Here is an 18,357-nt window from a genome sequence, read left to right as displayed (position 1 = left end):
AATACCAAGAGATCAAGGCAAACCGATAAATCCCGAACGGGAACAGCCCTTATGTAAGGACAACCAAGCCTGACTGAAAGTAAGTCTTTGTCTAGATCAGTGATTCTCAAATGGGGGTCCGTGGACCCTTTGGGGTACGCGAAGGCATTCTGGAAATCCGCGAAGCCCAGCCTCATCAGTCAAGCCCATAAATAAAAGTTGTATTTTCTCAGATTGTGAAGAAATGTTCCAATTTTGGGGTGAGTTTTCTCGTGTATATGTCAAAGAGCGAGGTCTACTTCACACTACCCCTTGCTTCTATCCATTTCTCAAAGCACTATAATAATGAACCTATACATTTCCTTCCCATCGCCATAAATGGGGTCCTCCATTATCTACGCCGATTCACAAGGGGTCCGCGAAATATCGATGGTTGAGAACTACTGGTCTAGATCTATATTGCACCTTCTCCAGGAGCGCAGCACGCATTGACTGTTCAAGATGCTTATTCCTGCTACAAAACCACACATCTTACCACGTGTTTTTTTTTTGTTTTTTTTTTTCTTATCGAGGTTGGGGTATACCCGTGTCGTATTTTCCTCTTTCTAAACCCTGATAAACTTCGCTTTTACGTCTCGCACCAAATATTGATTAAAAAAAAAAAAACTTAAATATGTAGGGAAAAAAATACCTCCGAGGAAGCGTTTTTGATTTTTCTAATTTGAAAAAAATTACACTCCTAAGGTGCGGTGCCCAAATCACAAGTCCCCCTCGTTAAAAGATGTCCTTTGTACGATTTATCATTCAGGTTGTACCTTTTAGTATTTCACTGAATTCAACTGCACTCTAAATAAAGACTGTGCGTATACTTTTCTGCACAGCACTCGGAAAGCCAATCACCGCAACTCACGGAGGCAACTCAGCGAATGACGATGCCGAAACATATGTTTAGAACAGAAAACCCACTATGAGTTGTTACATTAAGCAATGCAAGCGTGACGGTTTGCATTGCTTAATGTCACAACTTAGACTGCGTTTTTTTTTTCTAAACATACCCAGGCAGCACACCAATGTTGGACCTACATTGGGCCAATAATGGCAAACGCTGGCTCCGGAGGTTGTTACAGCATTGGTATTCCGGCCGAGCGCAACTTCTTCCAATGTTGGCCCAGCCATTGGCACCAACGTTGGGCCGTCGTTCAACCAACGTTCCAGCCATCATTGGCACCAACGTTGGGCCATCGTTCAACCAATGATCCAGCCATCATTGGCACCAACGTTGGGCCATCGTTCAACCAATGTTCCAGCCATCATTGACACCAACGTTGGTCCATCGTTCAACCAATATTCCAGCCATCATTGGCACCAATGTAAGGCCATCCTTTAACCAACTTTTCAGCCATCATTGGCACCTTTGTTAGACCATCATTAAACCAATATTTCAGCCATCGTTGGCATCCACACTGTCCTTGGCTATGCCAATTTTGGCTTTCACAGTATTTGAATGGCTACGCCATCATTTGCATACAAGTTAACTCATTGAATAGGCCGTTATTGGCAGTCAAGCTAATTCATTGGCATGTCCCAGGCAGCACACAATATTGGGCCAACATTGGAATTGATGGGACAAAGAATGGTCCAACAATGGCCCAACTGAGCCATGTGTTTACCAATATTGGAATTACCTGGGCCAATAATGGACTATCATAGCCAATGTTTTTCCAATATTGGTGATGCACTGGAGTAAGCTGTCCAATATTGGACTGTGAAAGCCAATGGCTTCCCAATATTGGATAGATGCTGGCATAACCTGTCCAATATTGGACTGTCAAAGCCAATGGTTTTCCAATATTGGATATATGCTGGCATAAGTTATCCAATATTGGACTGCCAAAGCCAATGGCTTTCCAATATTGGATATATACCGGCATAACCTGTCCAATATTGGACTGTCAAAGTCAATTGTTTTCCAATATTGGATATATGCCGGCATAAGTTATCCAATATTGGACTGTCAAAGCCGATAGGTTTCCGATATTGGATATATGCTGGCATAAACTGTACAATATTGGACTGTCAGAGCCAATGGCTTTCCAATATTGGATACATGCCAGCATTAGCTGTCCAATATTGGACTGTCAAAGCCAATAGCTTTCCTATATTGGATATACGCCGGCATAACCTGTACAATATTGGACTTTCAGAGCCAATGTGTTTTCCGATATTGAATATACGTTGGCTTAAGCTGGTTAATATTAAACTGTCAAAGCCAAGAGTTTTCTAATATTGGTGATGTCTTGGTATAGGCTGGTCAATATTGGTACTGCCATAACCAATGGCTTATTGATATTTACATCGCCTAGGCTATAGACCCGCGAACCTCTTTTTTGCATTGCAGAAATAGGAAATTGGAAGAGTCATTCATGAGCTCGCTCGGGCGAGAATTTTATTTAGTCAACTTCATGGGGCGTACGTCGCCGGCGCTTTATAACCGCGATCACAAATACGTCCTTAGCTGCCTATAGGACTATTGCAGTTTTTTTTGCCGGCTGCTCTCCATTCGCATTGCCTTACCTCGGCGTTGACAACTTAACTCCGTTTTTTAGATTTAAGTATTTTTGTCTTTTCCAATATATTTTTTATATATACGTAGCGTTAACGTCTTCTCTTTGTCCGTGCCCCTGTCATGTTTGTATTTCTTTCTGCGTGCTCTATTTTTTATATCTAATGATTCTGTGCATATTTAGTCATTGTCGACGCAGGTGTCAACAAACATAAAGCCGCCGCTTACGCCGCAACCGAAGTGACTCTCAGTTTTACGAGAGTATATCGCGATATAAAGTCATATATTAAACTCAAGTGAAGTCTCGAGAGGGTTGCTTCGACTGCCAATGCACATGTCATCAGGGTAGGCAGAGCAACGACGTAGCTATCGCGACGCGAGAGCACACTGCGCCTCGATCTGGCCGGCCGCGCTCGCTCTGCGGAAATGTGAGCGTGGGACTCTCGAGCCCCGTTAGCTTACTGAAGCTGCTAGACACTACTTCGTTGTCGCGAATCATTTGCCCTTCGAACGGTCGCGAAGCCGTTGCGCTCGGATTACCCTACCCAGCATCTTTCAGAAACCGTTCGCGCAGCATCGCAACCTTCCGTCTGCGAGCGTCGGCGATTCATCGTGTGTTGAAATTCGGACGATGTGCTGTTCGGGGTGTCTTTTACGTGTAACTCTTTCGTAAAACAATTTGAAGTTTAAAAACGCGAACCTAACAGCGTACAAACAGTTTTAAATTTATTGATAAAAAATATATTTATATACTTATAGATATATTTGTGTACATCGAGCGCAAAAAATAGTCGCGCTTAGTTCTTCATTACATTATATTATATATTTATATATTATTATATTTAGGTTATACGAAGTAAAACATACTGTCTTCAAACTTGCTCCGTTTAGAACCACTTTTGGGCTGGAGAGCTTCTTTAGAAGTTCAAAAGCTGACCTTCAAAGAGCTGTCCTGTTAAATCGGTATTGACAGCAGGGTAGACGCTATGCGTGTTTAAGGCCAATCGCGTCTCCGGTTAGGGTCACTTGACTACGGTCTCGAAGCTGGTGATAAGGCAGAGCACGGAACCTGCCTAAAGCCCAAGGTCACGCATAACATCTACTGCACTATCAACCTTGGGTAGAAGTGACAAATTCTCTCGCTGCGTTCATTGTTGAGATGCCCCTGAAGATTAGCCTTTTGTAAGCGCACCCCACCCCCGTTCTGGCCTGCTTGCTTTGTCCTCCTTCTCTTTTTTTCTCTCTCCCTAAGCTGAAGGCGCGGTAGACGGTCCGTACTCGCCGGACCAATGAACCGTACACGTTTTATCGCTTGAGTTCGCTCTCTGTGCGCGGGTAACGGCAGAAGCGTGATCACGTGGTTTGACGGATGACGCATTAGCCGTTGAAAAACTCGGAATGCCTGCGTCGCGAAGACCGGACCTAGTTTCGCGTGTGATGCGGCCTGCGGAGTGCGGGCCCGCTGTGGATTTCGCTTCTGTGGTAAATGGTATCTCGTTCGAAAAGTCCCACCCGTGTCGATTTCTTCATAGAAGCCCAAGACATTCTTGTGAATCGTTTAGTGTTCGGTTCGGCAAATGGCAGCGTGTGCTACATCGTGTTGAATCTTCACGGATCACTTCTTTCTGGTTTTTGTGTTTGAGTGGTTTTTCTGCAGTGCCCGTGTTTACATATATGTCGGATTACATCTTTCAAGTCCGGTATTTTCAAAGTAAGTGCGCTACAACCTACTTGGTGATCATTGTCCGCTCTTGTATGGGTAATCTTCCGGATAACCTCTAGAATTGGGCAGGGCCTATCTCCTGGCAGCCGGGAGAATAAGTTTCCCGCAGTCTTACCGACAGTCGCCTGCCATTATCTGTCTGAAATAATGTCACAACTGCAGGTAGAATGCTGACTTTTTTATTCTCCGTGCGTTTCGCGAAAACACGTTTCGTGGCCACCTTTTCGTCGACATTTTTGTTTCATCGACACGCGTTACGCGAATTGCGCGCTGTAGGGGCATTTCGTCGTGCGTGTATTCCTGAGGCGCAACGTTTCCTTGACATGCGTTACGCGAATTGCACGCTGTAGGGGCATTTCAACGCAAGTGTATTCCTGAGGCGCGTGCTCACCGAACCAGCCCACCCTTTCACGCCGCTTCATGCCAAGTCTGAAGCGGTCCATTGCAAAAAAAAAAAAAAAGAAAAGAGGGAAAAAGACGTATTTTGAGTTTTTTTTTATGAAACATCGCGTGTTGATGAAACGATCTGTCTATGAAATGTCGTTCGATGAACTGATTGCACCGCCAATGAAGGGCGAATAGCGGTAGAATTTTGGGGAAAAAATTCTTCCAGCTGCCGGGAGACTGGACACTACCCAAGAATTACTCCGGTTTGTGTTTGCTTGGCAATCTTCTTAGTTGTATCACAGTTGAATAGTACCTCTTCACATATTACAAATTGCTGATTTTGTGCCTGTCTACAGAATAAGCTGTGTCTAATAAACTTTTTGAAGATTTTAAAACAATCCCTTGTGTCTGTTTACCTTCCTTTTTGCAAACAACTTGGTGAATGCACTTGCAAAGAGCTGGGCGAGTGCAACGATGGCCAAAAATCAGCATGACGGCCAACATTGGATCGGGTCGCGCTTCCAGTGTTGTCCAATATTACGCCGGTTTTCGCCAATGTGGGAGCACCTTGGCTACAACCATGGTTTAGCAATGGCCCAACATTGGCATCAATGACTGGGCCGACATTGGCTGGGACGATGGCTGAACAGTGGCCCAACATTGGCACAGATCACTGGGCCAACGTTGGAAAGGGTAGCGCTTCCAATATTGTCCAATATTGCGGCCGGTCTTTGCCAATGTTAGGCCAATGTCGGACCGACATTGGTGTGCTGCCTGGGGTCCCAATGTTAATGCCATATCTTTAATGCTGGCTATGCAATGATGGCAATGCGTTTAAATCCTGGTTATTCCAACATTGGGTTTTAAGAGCCCCTGGCCTGTTTCTTATTAGCAGCCCACTGCAAGAAAAACAATCTGAACACAAATGGCAAGGTCCTCCTATGCTTTGTCTATGCACTATTTTATCCGGCGAGCAAATGAGTAATTCGAGATCAATTAATACTTTTTTCGGAAATTTTATTGAAAGGGGCTAGGGAGGAAGCTCAGCGGGGGCGCCTATGCCTGGTCGTGGGGAGGGTTTTGGGGCGAGTCCTGGGGCTGGGGAGCCATTACGGCTTCCAAACGCCTCTTCCTGCGGCCTCCCCTGTCGCAAGACCCTGGCAGCCACTTGAACACCATTTTTAAGCTGCCGATTCTTTAATTTTTAGCTTGGCACTGATGGAATCTACGAAAAGATCCAAAGGTCGAAGATCAACGCTTTCAAACCCACATTGGTCTTAGTAAAGCACACTCCCAAGCAGCACGTTGTGAATGGGCCAAGGCTGTACATAAGTTCACTTGTTTCTGTGGCATCGCGATGTTCTGAAGAGCTTTGCTCACAATAGACAAAGTTCTTCCGCAACCTCAACAAAGTCGTCATGAAGTCAAGGATGACTGGCTACCATTAGCTCTTTCTGAACTATGTAACTGAATCTATCATGCAGAAGCAAATGAACAGACGCGATCAAGCCACGAAAGGCCGTGCTGGCTCACTTGCTCCAGCAGAAGCCTAGCCGCGGCGTCCCTCCACTGACAAAGGGTTGCTGAAATGAATCGCTCTCGAGCTAGCATATGATCTGGCACCCATGCCAATTATTCGTTATCTCTGAATGGGTATCGTCTGGAAGGTTGGATATCTCAAACATTACCGACATCCGCGATGCGGATGTCGGTAACGTCATCAGTGATGATGACGATGACGATGCGGATGCCGGTGACGTGATCAGTGATGATGACGATGACAATGTGGATGCCGGTGACGTCATCAGTGATGATGACGATGACGATGTAGATGCCGGTGACGTCATCAGTGATGATGACGATGACGATGTAGATGCCGGTGACGTCATCAGTGATGATGACGTCATCAGTGATGATGACGATGACGATGTGGATGCCGGTGACGTCATCAGTGACGATGATGTCATCGGGGGGTCACGCGACATCGGCGGGGGTCACGTGACCTCGAGGAGAGGGTCACGTGACCTCAGGGGAGTCACGTGACTTCGTGGGGTCACGTGACCTCGGGGGGGGGGGTCACGTGCCCCCCCACGAGGTCACGTGACCCCGGTGGGGGGCTCGCGCGGTGCATTATGGGACATTTCCCATGATGCACCGCGCGGTTACGCAGACGGCGACGGCGACGCCGCTCGAGCCGGAAACGGGCCCCTAAGAGCTGCGCTCTAAAAGTACTCGCACATGAGTTTGTAAACAGGTAGCGAAACAGACACAAAATATTCTCTGAAATTTTCCCAGAAGTTTATTACACACAGCATGTTCCCTAGAGCACTACAAACGTGCAAGCGATCTGCGAAATGCAAGGAAGTACGGGGTAATTCTAGTCCACATTGTCTGTTCTCTCGGGAGCTGGAAAAACATTTTCCCCGAAATTCTCCTGACAGATGCCTCTCATTGACGGTGGCAATCAGTTCATCGAATGACGTTTCATTGACAGATCGTTTTATAGACAGGCTGTCTCATCAGGAGATTGATTTACAAAATATGATTAGCTTTTTTTTTTCTTTTTTGTGGTAACAAGTTACCAAAAATCGTCGCCACAAATGGCATGCAGGGGGAGACGCTTGGGTTAAAATTATTGTAATGAGCCGTCGCAGAGCGTCGCCGCGAAGCTGCGTAGACGGGTCTACCGGCCGGTGACACTCCCGCGAAAAAAAGTAGTAGATATTCTGCCGCCGGCACAATAGCCCTGAAAAACAAATGCCGGCAGTTGCGTCCTATTGGGTCGTGAAAACAACTATTTTAAGCTGTAGAGTAACTCCCTAGTAAGGTGCCCGTCTCTTATCCGGCGGGACCCTGGTTTAATCGTCAGTGTGGGATTACTTTTCTTTTTTTCCTAGGCATATGGCGATACCTACGGCATTTCTTTTTCACGATTAACACTGAAAAAAAAAATAAAGTTGTCAACGAAACTTTATCAGACTCCCTTTCGGGCGGTACGAGGTAAGCAGAGCGAGGTAAGCGGTGGAACATTCCGCACCTCGTGACATCGTCTCTTGTTGATTTATTTACGTGAATTTGTTCGTTTATATCTTTGAGGCTGGCACATCCAGGGACGTCTTTAGAGGCGCTCCGTACGTATTGCATCTCGTGTCTGAACATGCTCAAATAAACAGTTCGTACCAAACCTGTGTTTTAGTTGCTTCCTTCCTTCCTACTTGCTTGATAGCAATTTGCCTTCGCAATAATACAAAAAAAAATACTTTTTTTTTCTTTTTTTTGGGTGGGGTGGGGGGGTATTCAACGTTTTCCCACAACGGCTATGGAACGTAATTTGGAAAGGTTTCTCGACGTTCTGTGAACGTCGTTGGTAGTCCGGATGTCGTAAACACACATATCATAAACGTCGAGGGAGGACGCAACGGCCCACTGAGACGTGCATGTGACGTGCAACAAACGTCATTTGGAACGTCCCCTCGACCTTCTGTGCACCTTTTCTCGCGGACATTTAAAGGTTTCATTGACGTCGAAGGAAGGTGACGTCCGGACCTTCGACGTTTTACGACGTCACGTTACAGACGTCTTCGACGTTCTTTCGACGTTTTCTTCACGTTTATGTGCTGCTTGGGCATCTGCAGTAAAAAAGAAAAAAGGTCGTGGGTTCTTTTCGCTTTATATTGCCTAAGCAGGCTAAAAAAATCGGATGGTCGCGAGTCTATAGCTCGGGAGACATACGTCCCTCTATAGCCGGCTAAAGCACATTGAAAGTTCGGAGGCCTATAGCTTTGGTGACATAAAACACTATAGAGACGGCTAAAGAAAATTCGACGGTCTCGAGCCTATAGATTTAGGGACATACACCACTCTATAGCGGGCTAAAGAACATTGAAAGGTCGGAGGCTTATAACTTTGGTGACATAAAACACTATAGAGTCGGCTAAAGAAAATTCAATGGTCGCGATTCTATAGATATAGTGACATAAACCATTCTATAGCCGGCTAAAGAGTATTCAATAGTCGCGAATCTATAGCATTAAGGACATACATATTTCTATAGCTCGTTAAAGAATGTTGAATAGCCGCGAGTCTATAGCTGCATAGTCATAAATTATTCTATAGCCAGGTATAGAAACCGGTATGGCTGAGATTCTATAGCTTTGAAGGCATACAATTTTCTATAGGTGGCTATAGCGTGTTTTATGGTTCCTTATGGCTGACCATAGAGGGCCATATGAGGTGATAGCTCGCCATAGGATTTTCCATAGACGTCCATAGATCATTTTTGTATGGGATTCCAGTGCTTGGCGCATCTCCCGCGCAGCATCGCAACCTTTTTGGCGCCTGATAGGCCTAGAGAGCCCGTAGCATCTGCTGCGGTTCATTCTAAGTTGAAGCAGAGTATCCGCGAAGTACGTGAATCGTTGCGACGATGCGTGATGTTGAAAACTACACAGAGAAAAATTATCTCGCAGGTTTTTCCAGTTTCAGATGCGGCGATTTGAGACATGAATGCTGTAAATGTCATCGAGGAATCAATTTGTTGACTCTATTATTGGGTTCATTCGGCTCGCACTCTACACTCATGAACTGATCTTTTGATTTTCGAGGCTTGCATTTTCTAGAGAGCTTCGTGACAACGCCAGTAGTTTCTTGGCGCACCGAATCCTGCAAAGCCAATAAACTCTACTCAAAATCACTTCGTTGTACTTCCGTGGGATGCTGAGGCCAGTGATTACAGTCCCGCGTGACAAATCTTTTTTTCTTTTTTTTTTGTGACCGCTAGCTTGTTTACCTTGGTCGGCTCGGACCAAAAAGAGACAAAAGACGCAAAGAAAATCCCTTCCCTGGCAGTTCCGTGTAATTCCGGTCCCCGGGATATGCAGTGAGACGCCACGCTGGCAGTTCACCGAATTCCCTGAGCAGTCCCGGTCCAGTCTAGTATGGCCAAGGCCAAATTTTGGCCCCATCGCTAGTCTAAGCAAGTGTGCTGCCTGGGGTGTACCATGTTCTAAACTTCTTCATCAGGAATCTATTCAAAATACAACTTTTCAATTGACACCTTTTCCCTCAAATAAGTATTTAATAATTAAAGTTTGCCAATCAGTTTTAATTCATGAATAACTTATTTAGTTACAGCGTCTTCCTAGCAGCCTTTTTATCAAGACGCCTTCTGGCAACAGTGATCTTCATTGCCTAGAGTACTTCATTCGTTTTTAAAGCTCTGTTCTGGAAAACGAGGCACCCTGATACCTTGCGCCAACACATTTTCAATGTTGGTAACCCATTGGCTAAGACAGGCCAACGTTGGTCAGCCTAAGCTAATCGATTACCAATGTTGGTAAGACATTGGCTAAGACAGGCCACTGTTGGCCAGACTAAGCCAATCAATTACCAACGTTGGTAGGCCACTGGCTAAGACAGGCAATTGGTGGCCAGATTAAACTAATCGATTGCCAACGTTGGTAACCCATTGGCTCTATTACAGTTTATATTTCTGCGGGCGTTGTCTCTACCGTAGTCATTACTGCTGTTGCCGTATTTCGTACGCACTTTGATGTCATTTTAGGCAAGCAGATTTAATGCTCAGCTCCTTCTGTTATATGTTGCGTGATAACCTTTCTTTGCAGATTGAAATGCGCATCAACTTTATGTCACCTCCTACCTCAGAAATAGGGTGTTCGAGATGTTAATTCAACGCGATTTTTATTCGTGAAGACATGTAATTGCTTAATCAATCGCTGGATATTTGTTTAAGGTTTTATTTTGGTGCTAAAAATATAAATGCTTTTTATTTATATTTAATTTTGTCCGCTTCCGTCTGAATTATAGGCCGTGTTTTGCGGCTCAGCGAAGCGGGTTGCTTTGAGATTTTCAAGACCAGATACAGCTGACAATACACACGTGTCCACGGTACTGGGGAGGCGGGTGGAGCTTTCGAGGTTGAACCCTGCCTTCTCCACCCCCCCCCCCCCCCCTTTTGGAAAGGTTTCCCGGCTGCGTCGCTGAATGGGCATAAGAGAAGAGGCACTATGCTTTTTGCCGTATAGACATATACACAAATCGAAGGAAGCGTGCATTTTGTATTTCGTGTGGAATTTACTGAGCATAACTATCAGTTTTGGGAAGACGCGTGTTAGTTATAGTCGGTGGCAGGTGGTAGAAGCTCCTCCCATCTCTTTCCATATTTGTAGATCGAAAGATCGGGAGGAGGCGACCTCCTCCGCAGCGTTTGCTTTTAACCTGTCACCGACTGCGTTTTTTTTCTTCGCGGACGTTCAAAATTGCTACGGCTCGCAATGCATACAGCGTTCTAACTCAATAGCTAACTTGCTCTGCGTGTGAAAACAGAAGAATCGTCCCCCCAGAGCCATAGATACAGACTGTTGTCAGCGTGCGCGATCAGGACAATAAAAGAACTAAGCCAATTAATTATAACATTGGTAAGCCACTGGCTAAGACAGGCCAATGTTGCCCAGCCTAAGTCAATCGATTACCAATGTTGGTAATCGATTGGCTTAGGCTGGCCAACATTGGCCTGTCTTAGATAGTCGATAACCAATGTTGACAACTCAATGGTTAACATAGACCAATGTTGGCCAACCTAAGCCCATATATTACCAATGTTCGTAACCAATTGGCTAAGACAGGCCAATGTTGGCCAACCAAAGCCTACCGATTGCCAACGTTGCTAAGCCGTTGGCTGAGATTGGCCAATGTTGGCCAGTCTAAGCCAGTCGATTGCCAACGTTGGTAAGCCATTGGGTGAGATAGGCCAATGTTGGCTAGCCTAAGCCAATCGATTACCAACGTTGGTGAGCCGTTGGTAAAGTCAGGCCAACGTTGGGCAGTATATTCCAGCGTACTACCAATATTGGTTATACGATGGCCACATTGGCCCAACATTGGAGCAATGTTTGCCAATCAAATGCCAATGTTGGCCCGACGTCGTGTGCTGTGTGGGAGATGTTTCGGCATCGTCATTCGCTGAGCTGCCTCCGTGAGTTGCCGTGATTGGCTCTCCGAGTGCTGTGCGTGAAAGTATACGCACAGACTTTTTTTAGAGTGTACGCACCGCCGAAAAACAGTTCGCAAAATAAAATATGCCGGAATTATTATGCCAGGACTCCCTAAACAACATTGAAGATAATGCCGGTGCTCCTTCTTTGCAGGTTTGAAAATGTAGATTCTCCTAGAGTAACCCACAGCCTAAGAAACGCGAGGCGTCGACTATTATGTTCACGCCCCTTGCTTCGTGATTAAACCTTCGGACTTCTTATTTTCCGAATGTCGCAATCTCATTGGCTAAGAAGCAATAACCAGATGGCGAAATCTGAATCCCGCAATCTCTTCGGCTAAGGAGGGATAATGAAATGCACGGGACTTTCGACACCCCGCGCATCTCACGTGTTAGGTTGCTATGCGTTTTCATGCCGTGCAGTACATCAAGGTTTTCGCGTCTACACCTTTAGCAACTAACGTTCGGTGAACATCAACATCAGCATTCGCTTCTGCCGTCACGATTTCTGCAGACATGCTGAGTTTCGGAATGTACGGCATGCCGCTGGTGGGTGCGGACATCTGCGGCTTCAACTCCAACACCACGGTGGAACTGTGTGCGCGCTGGCAGGCCCTGGGTGCCTTCTACCCCTTCTCCAGAAACCACAACACCGATGACGGCTTGGTAAGCGGTGCGCAGTTGAAAAGAAATAATACGGAAACATGTCTCTCCTCAGTACATGATGAGGGGCTGCACACTACTAATATCTGTGTTTGTTCTGTATTTTTTGGCTAAAGCGCGTAACACGGATGAACTCGAAAGCGAGCTGCATTCCTGTTTGCGTCGTTGAAATTGCGCTCGCTCTTACAACTGGCATGAGAAATAATTTGGTGGTTTCTTATTCTTGACGGCCTAAATGTAAGGTAAAGGACGAGGGAAAAGAAGGTAACAAGCGCGAAGTGTAGTCGCTCGGGGACTCTAAGGGACCGTGTTTGAAAAAAAAAGTAGAGTGTTAATAGTAGGAAGGTGTTATTGGCGTATTCTGAGAGATAAATCAGATATTGAACGATTGGCTTGCATTGGGAGATGCAATTAACTGGAAAACGCGTAGTCACGTTGGTTTACTTAAATATATTGAACTGGATAAGAACAACAGGGCGTAAGCAGACGGGCTGGAAATGGTGCACTATATCATACAGTGTTTTTTTTTTTATTTGTTTTTGAGTTTTTATCGGGTCATGCGATATCCTCTTTAGCGTTCGATGAAATTAGAAGATACGGGATGGACACGCATTTTTCGTCGTTTTGTAGCTGATGAAGAGCTACGAGTCTTCGTAGCACTTCGTCTTACAGCTATGAAGACGACTTCGTAGCTCTAAGACTACGAAGTCGACTCAGAGCTATTTACTAGGTTGAAAATATTTTAATGCCTCTGAAGTCGATTATGCTTCGTAGAAAAATAAAGCACCGCTCAAGTTAACATAGAACAAACAACACATCGGGGAATGGACGACTTCAACATATGGGTGTTCACAGGGTGGATGTTTGGAAATGTTCAATTTATGATTAGAAAGTAGGAATCTATAAGTTTCGTATTTCTCAATGTAAGCTTACTTTATTTTTTACTTTGTGGTGCATTTACTTTCCAACTGGTGTCCCCCCAAGTCAATCCCTCAATCACGGCGACCGAAACAGGAATTTCCGCGATTGAGGAAAACGAAAATTTATTTAGCTTTAAAATTAAGTATGTGAAATGACCCTCGACATGACGTTTACGCTCTTAAAAATAGAGGTAATAGTATTTGCTAGGTAAAAGCTAGTAACTGCTTGTCACATACGTTAGGCGGCACCTAGTAGCCGTAGCTAGTAACGATTACTAGGAAATAAGCTAGTAACGGTAACTCAACAAGCAAGTATCTTTAACTATATTTAGCTAAAAACTGGCACTAACTCTCACAACACCTAGTAACCGCTACCCGAACCCAAGTGGCGCGACTAAACGTCAAACTGAAAATTGTAAAGTAAAACATTACAAGAACATTCGTTGGTAGATTCTTAGGGAATGAGTTCACATGACCCTCGAAGCGCCACGCACATCCCTTTTTGGGAAACCCTAAAGCTGTCCAATTGACTTCTCTCTCTTGGCTTTCTCCTCTGCTTCATCTATTTCTTGCTGCCTCTTACTTTCGCGTGTTCCGAGGGGTGACGCATGTGGCGTTTCCCAAGTGTCATGATGACGCATTTTCTAAGAATATACAAATGGATATTACTGTAATTACTTTCACTCCTTTTTGTACAGTACGCCGAAGCCGTTGGATACAGTCATCCATATCACCATGTGGATAAAACCGCATACATACAACTCGTGGAAGGATCCGCATTCATATCACTCGGGGGGGGGACCGCATCTATAGTTTTAATTACACACACACACATCACAGCCCACGCACCGCTACTAGGAAACCCGGCGGCGGCGCAGCGGTAACTAAACATGCCCGCATACCGCCGCGCCGCGGTGCACTGCCCCTTCTTTCTCGCTCCGCGCCAGCTGTGTGCGTGACTACGGAAAACGAAAGGGTTCGTTTTGACGAAAACCCGGTTTTGTCTTGCAGTTTGTCAGCGCCAGGGATAGGAGGAGAGGTTGATGCGCGCTGGTGTCAACGCTTCGGATGAACGAGAGTGTCGTACGCGTCACCTTCTCCCCCTCCTTCTCCCTCTCTCTCCGGCACTCACAAACAAAGGACACTCCGGGCTTTTGTGAAAACGATCCAGTGTCCTAATGCTAACGCATAAAAAGTATTTTCGCTGGGGTAGATTTTTTCCAACGCTGCAAACATGCAGATTTGCACACCTATTATACATTTACCTCAAATAAGTAATTCGAACACAGATGACACACACCCACAACAGGCACACGACGACACGCTAACCTTATTGCTGTCCCTTAGGCTACCCATGCCTCTTTTATACTAATCTTTTGGAAGAAATCGGTTAGTCAATGGCCACCTCGTTCATGAGCGATGTTACACATATGGTGCTACTTTCGCAGCAATATTCTCATCCAATATTTTCGGTAAATATTTCAAGAAATACATATTTTACGAAGAAGTGGCGGTACAAACATTAATTATTAGCGAGAGTGTGTAAAACAGCGTCCCTATACGTTCTCGCATCCCCGCAAAGCAGCTGCAGTTACTACCTATCGCGCGTTTGAGGTAGCAAAGAAGGAAGATGTAGTAACGCTCAGAAAAATTTCGGAACTGCTGCAGTTACTAGCGTTTTATTATCTTTTTTTCTAAAAGTGTATTGCACTCGCGACGTGTTATGTCACATCGCAGACTTTATTTTTACATCCAAGCGTATTTTTGCCTTTTCGTTCGCCAAGACACCTGCTCTTCAACCGCTGTGAACGGCTTTCTTAAGATTTGTGAAAACGCGAGACAGAGTCAAAAAGTAACCACAATTTAGTCGTGAAAAAAAATAATAATAATATACTGCTGCGCTGCAAATATGCTTTGACGCACCCCAAGAGGGAGCTGTGTACGCCAGCTTGGCGACCTTTCACGTAAACACAGTATGTCCAAAATGGCCGCCCCCTTGTTAACATGTACCAAGGACGAGCAGCGTTCGGTTATTCGATTTTTGGGCGCAGAGGGCGAGAAACCTGCGGATATTCTTCGCAGTCTGCTATAGCAGTGCAGAGACGCCTGCGTATTCTTTGCCAGGTGCACGAGTGGCACAAAAAGTTACGAAGTTGAGCGTCCACCTTGACGGACGCACCTCGCTGCGGCTGGGATCCTTCAATGACACAGGACTCAATCTCTGCTGTGGAACGGCCCAAACACGAGAACCGGCGTGTCACCAGAAATGAAGTGACTAACTAATTGTATATTAGTCACGGAGCGACGCATTATGTCAATCATGATGTTCAGCAGCTCAACAAAGTATTCGCCAGGTGGGTACCAAAACAACTTAACCCGGACCTTAAGGAGCAGTGTGCGTATGCTTGTGAGTCGCTACTGCAGCGCTACGGAGTCTAGAAAGATGATTTTCTTCAACGAATTATCACCGGCGGCGAATGTTGGATAGACTACGCCCAGCCTGAGACAACGCGAGCAAGCAAGGAGTGGTGACACACAACGCCAACAAGACCGAAGAACTTTAAGACAGCGCCAACGGAGGGCAAGTTAATTTTCACGGTTTTTTGGGACTGTAACGGCACAATACTTGAGCATTACATTCCCAAGGAGCTCACTGCGAACAGCGTGTCACACGGCAACCTGCTTGAGAACCACTTGAAACCTGAAATCAGGTCAAAGCTTTGCGCAATGCTCAGCTCAGGGATGTTGCTGCAGCACGACAATTAGCGCCCTCACACGGCACGTACGACAGCGGAAACAAAATGAAAGGAATGCTGTTCGAGTGTATTGCGCACGAACCATACTCACCAGACTTCGCACCGAGGGATCTTTACTTATTCGGACCTCTCAAAGGGGCTCTCGAGGGAAAGAAGTTTGATACAGATGATGACCTAAAGCAGCGGTGCATTACTGGCTCCGAAGTCAGCCACAATAGTTCTTTTTCCGCGGCATCGATGAACTGGTGGAACATTGGTGCACATGTGTCGAGCAAAGAGGTGACTATGCCGAAAACTAATAAAGGGCTTTCCACAATATCTATATTTTCACGCAAATAAACACGAAAAATTGCAGTTACTTTTTGACACTGCTTCGTATAAACACCTGGCCATTTGTTTAGATAGTAGACGCCCTCAGAGCGTATATCGCTCAAAAGAAGCATCCTTAGTCATTGGGTTTTGAACACTTGACCGTCGTCTTCTGTTCAACAGGAGAGAGTTACTTAGCATGCTCAGAACACGCTCCACGGACAAGCAGAAACATAGTACTGGAAAAAATAGTATATAAGATTACTTTTACTTGAAATTCCTTGACGGAAATCATTGTATTCCTACGTTGCGGCTTGTGGCTTCAGCGGCAGTAAACGCAAAGCTTTCTCCATTTATATTTACAAGTCCCATCGACAGCACATACAAAACATGAGTAGAAGGCTCTTTCTCGTTTTTAAAGCTTTCAAGAAAAAGCATCATTAAATCTTGAACAAGCATAAACCGAATATAACCGTTCTCTCGCTATAACTAAATGTTGGTGTCTGTTTGGGAATGCCGTAAAAAACCGAGTAGAATGCTGTTGTAGAGTGATTGAAGTCGCTTGTTTCTCGCAGGACCAAGACCCTTACAGCATGGGCCCCCTAGTGGTGGATGCTGCCCGGAGCACCCTGCTGGGGCGGTACACGCTGCTGCCGTATCTCTACACGCTGTTCTACAGAAGTCACACAATCGGCGAGACTGTCGCGAGGCCTCTCTTCTTTGAGTACGCAGAGCCCGTCCTTCCTTCTGTAACGCCACTACCGCAATTTCATGGTTATAATTAAGGGGTCGTGTTCTCTTTACATGCACATAAGACTCGAAAATCAGCACCAATATTCGTTTTCTCAAAATCTAAAAACAAAGGATAAAAAAAAAAACACTCCTGGGATTTTCTTTAGATTAGAAAAAGGCGTTTTCAGAAGTTTATTTTTTTAAACCCTAAACACACACGAGCGCGTGGCGCGTTAATAGAAACGAGTTACCTCTATGTAGCTAATTTTCTTTGGTAACGAGTAATGTCATCAGTTGCATTTCTAAAAAAAAGAGCGAGTAACGTAGTTGGTTACTTTAAAAGCCAAGTACTGAGTAACGGTATTTAGTTAATTTGAAAGAGTTCTAACCTTAACATGCGTCGATTGTGACAAAGGCAGATGAGCAGCCCGAAAAACAACTCGCAGCTTTTATCGCTGAACACGCCAGTCGAACTCTACAGCTGGGAATGTCGCTCACATAGAGAACACAATAAGGTACGTGGGTTAAACCTTCTAGAATCGTGTACAAGCCGAATGTAAACTCGAATATTGCCAACGCGGAAAGGCACAAAACCCATTGTCAATTTCGAACTTTAGAACCAGAGAAAACGCAGGAGAGAGTAGAATCTCATTTTCACCAGCTCTTGCTACAGCACAACTTTTCCGTTTTTTTTTTTTTTTAGAGCGCGTTTTTAGAACGACTCTTCTGCATAGCCAGATATGCATTCCAAGAAAGCGGGAAAGCATAACCGATGAAAACGTCGAGATTAAGCTACTGCTTAAAGGGGCACTAATCAGTAAACATAAATTTTTTTATCATGATCTGCAACGATTGAAAACAATGCCTGTGCATTATTCTCAAAGTTTGGAACATGGGAACAAAGTTTTAAATTCACGATATCCAACAGACCGTTCACGTAAATTATAGTGGTCACTAGGACGCTCTAAGTCGAGAATAGAGTTGTTCAATATCAGAAACTGTGGTTTATTAAAGGTTAAACAATAAACAAACAACTGAGAATACACGTAATGTCGATACATGACAGTATAGTTGAAGAATATTTCTCTGAGTTGACTAACTTTTTGACTGCAGAACACTGAGGAAAGAAGTTATAAACCGTTAAAGAAGAACCAAAACGGCATTCAAGGTTCAATTGCACCTTAAGTGCAACGACTGCAAATAAAATAATGAAACAAAAGCAGTTGTGTATTTGGTCGTCAAAGTAACGAGAAAAGTAGCGCGTTACATTTGATGTAAAGTTTCACGTTCCGTACGAGAACCGGCAACGAGTA

At 45.0% G+C, this 18,357-nt stretch overlaps 1 protein-coding gene across 1 annotated transcript in view; it reads left to right on the top strand.

Moving 5' to 3' along the window:
* LOC115330430 (lysosomal alpha-glucosidase-like) overlaps positions 1-18,357 on the top strand; it is a 67,233-nt gene that overhangs the window by 35,105 nt on the left and 13,771 nt on the right. The window contains exons 11-12 of the mRNA XM_040211015.2: positions 12,179-12,330; positions 16,888-17,036. Of these exons, the coding sequence (XP_040066949.1) occupies positions 12,179-12,330; positions 16,888-17,036 (301 nt within the window). The remainder of the gene's footprint in view (positions 1-12,178; positions 12,331-16,887; positions 17,037-18,357) is intronic.

The sequence above is a fragment of the Ixodes scapularis genome, unplaced genomic scaffold (assembly GCF_016920785.2).
Source record: "Ixodes scapularis isolate PalLabHiFi unplaced genomic scaffold, ASM1692078v2 PGA_scaffold7__128_contigs__length_106722199, whole genome shotgun sequence".
Classification (NCBI taxonomy): domain Eukaryota; kingdom Metazoa; phylum Arthropoda; class Arachnida; order Ixodida; family Ixodidae; genus Ixodes; species Ixodes scapularis.
This window is presented reverse-complemented; position numbering and strand designations above follow the sequence as displayed.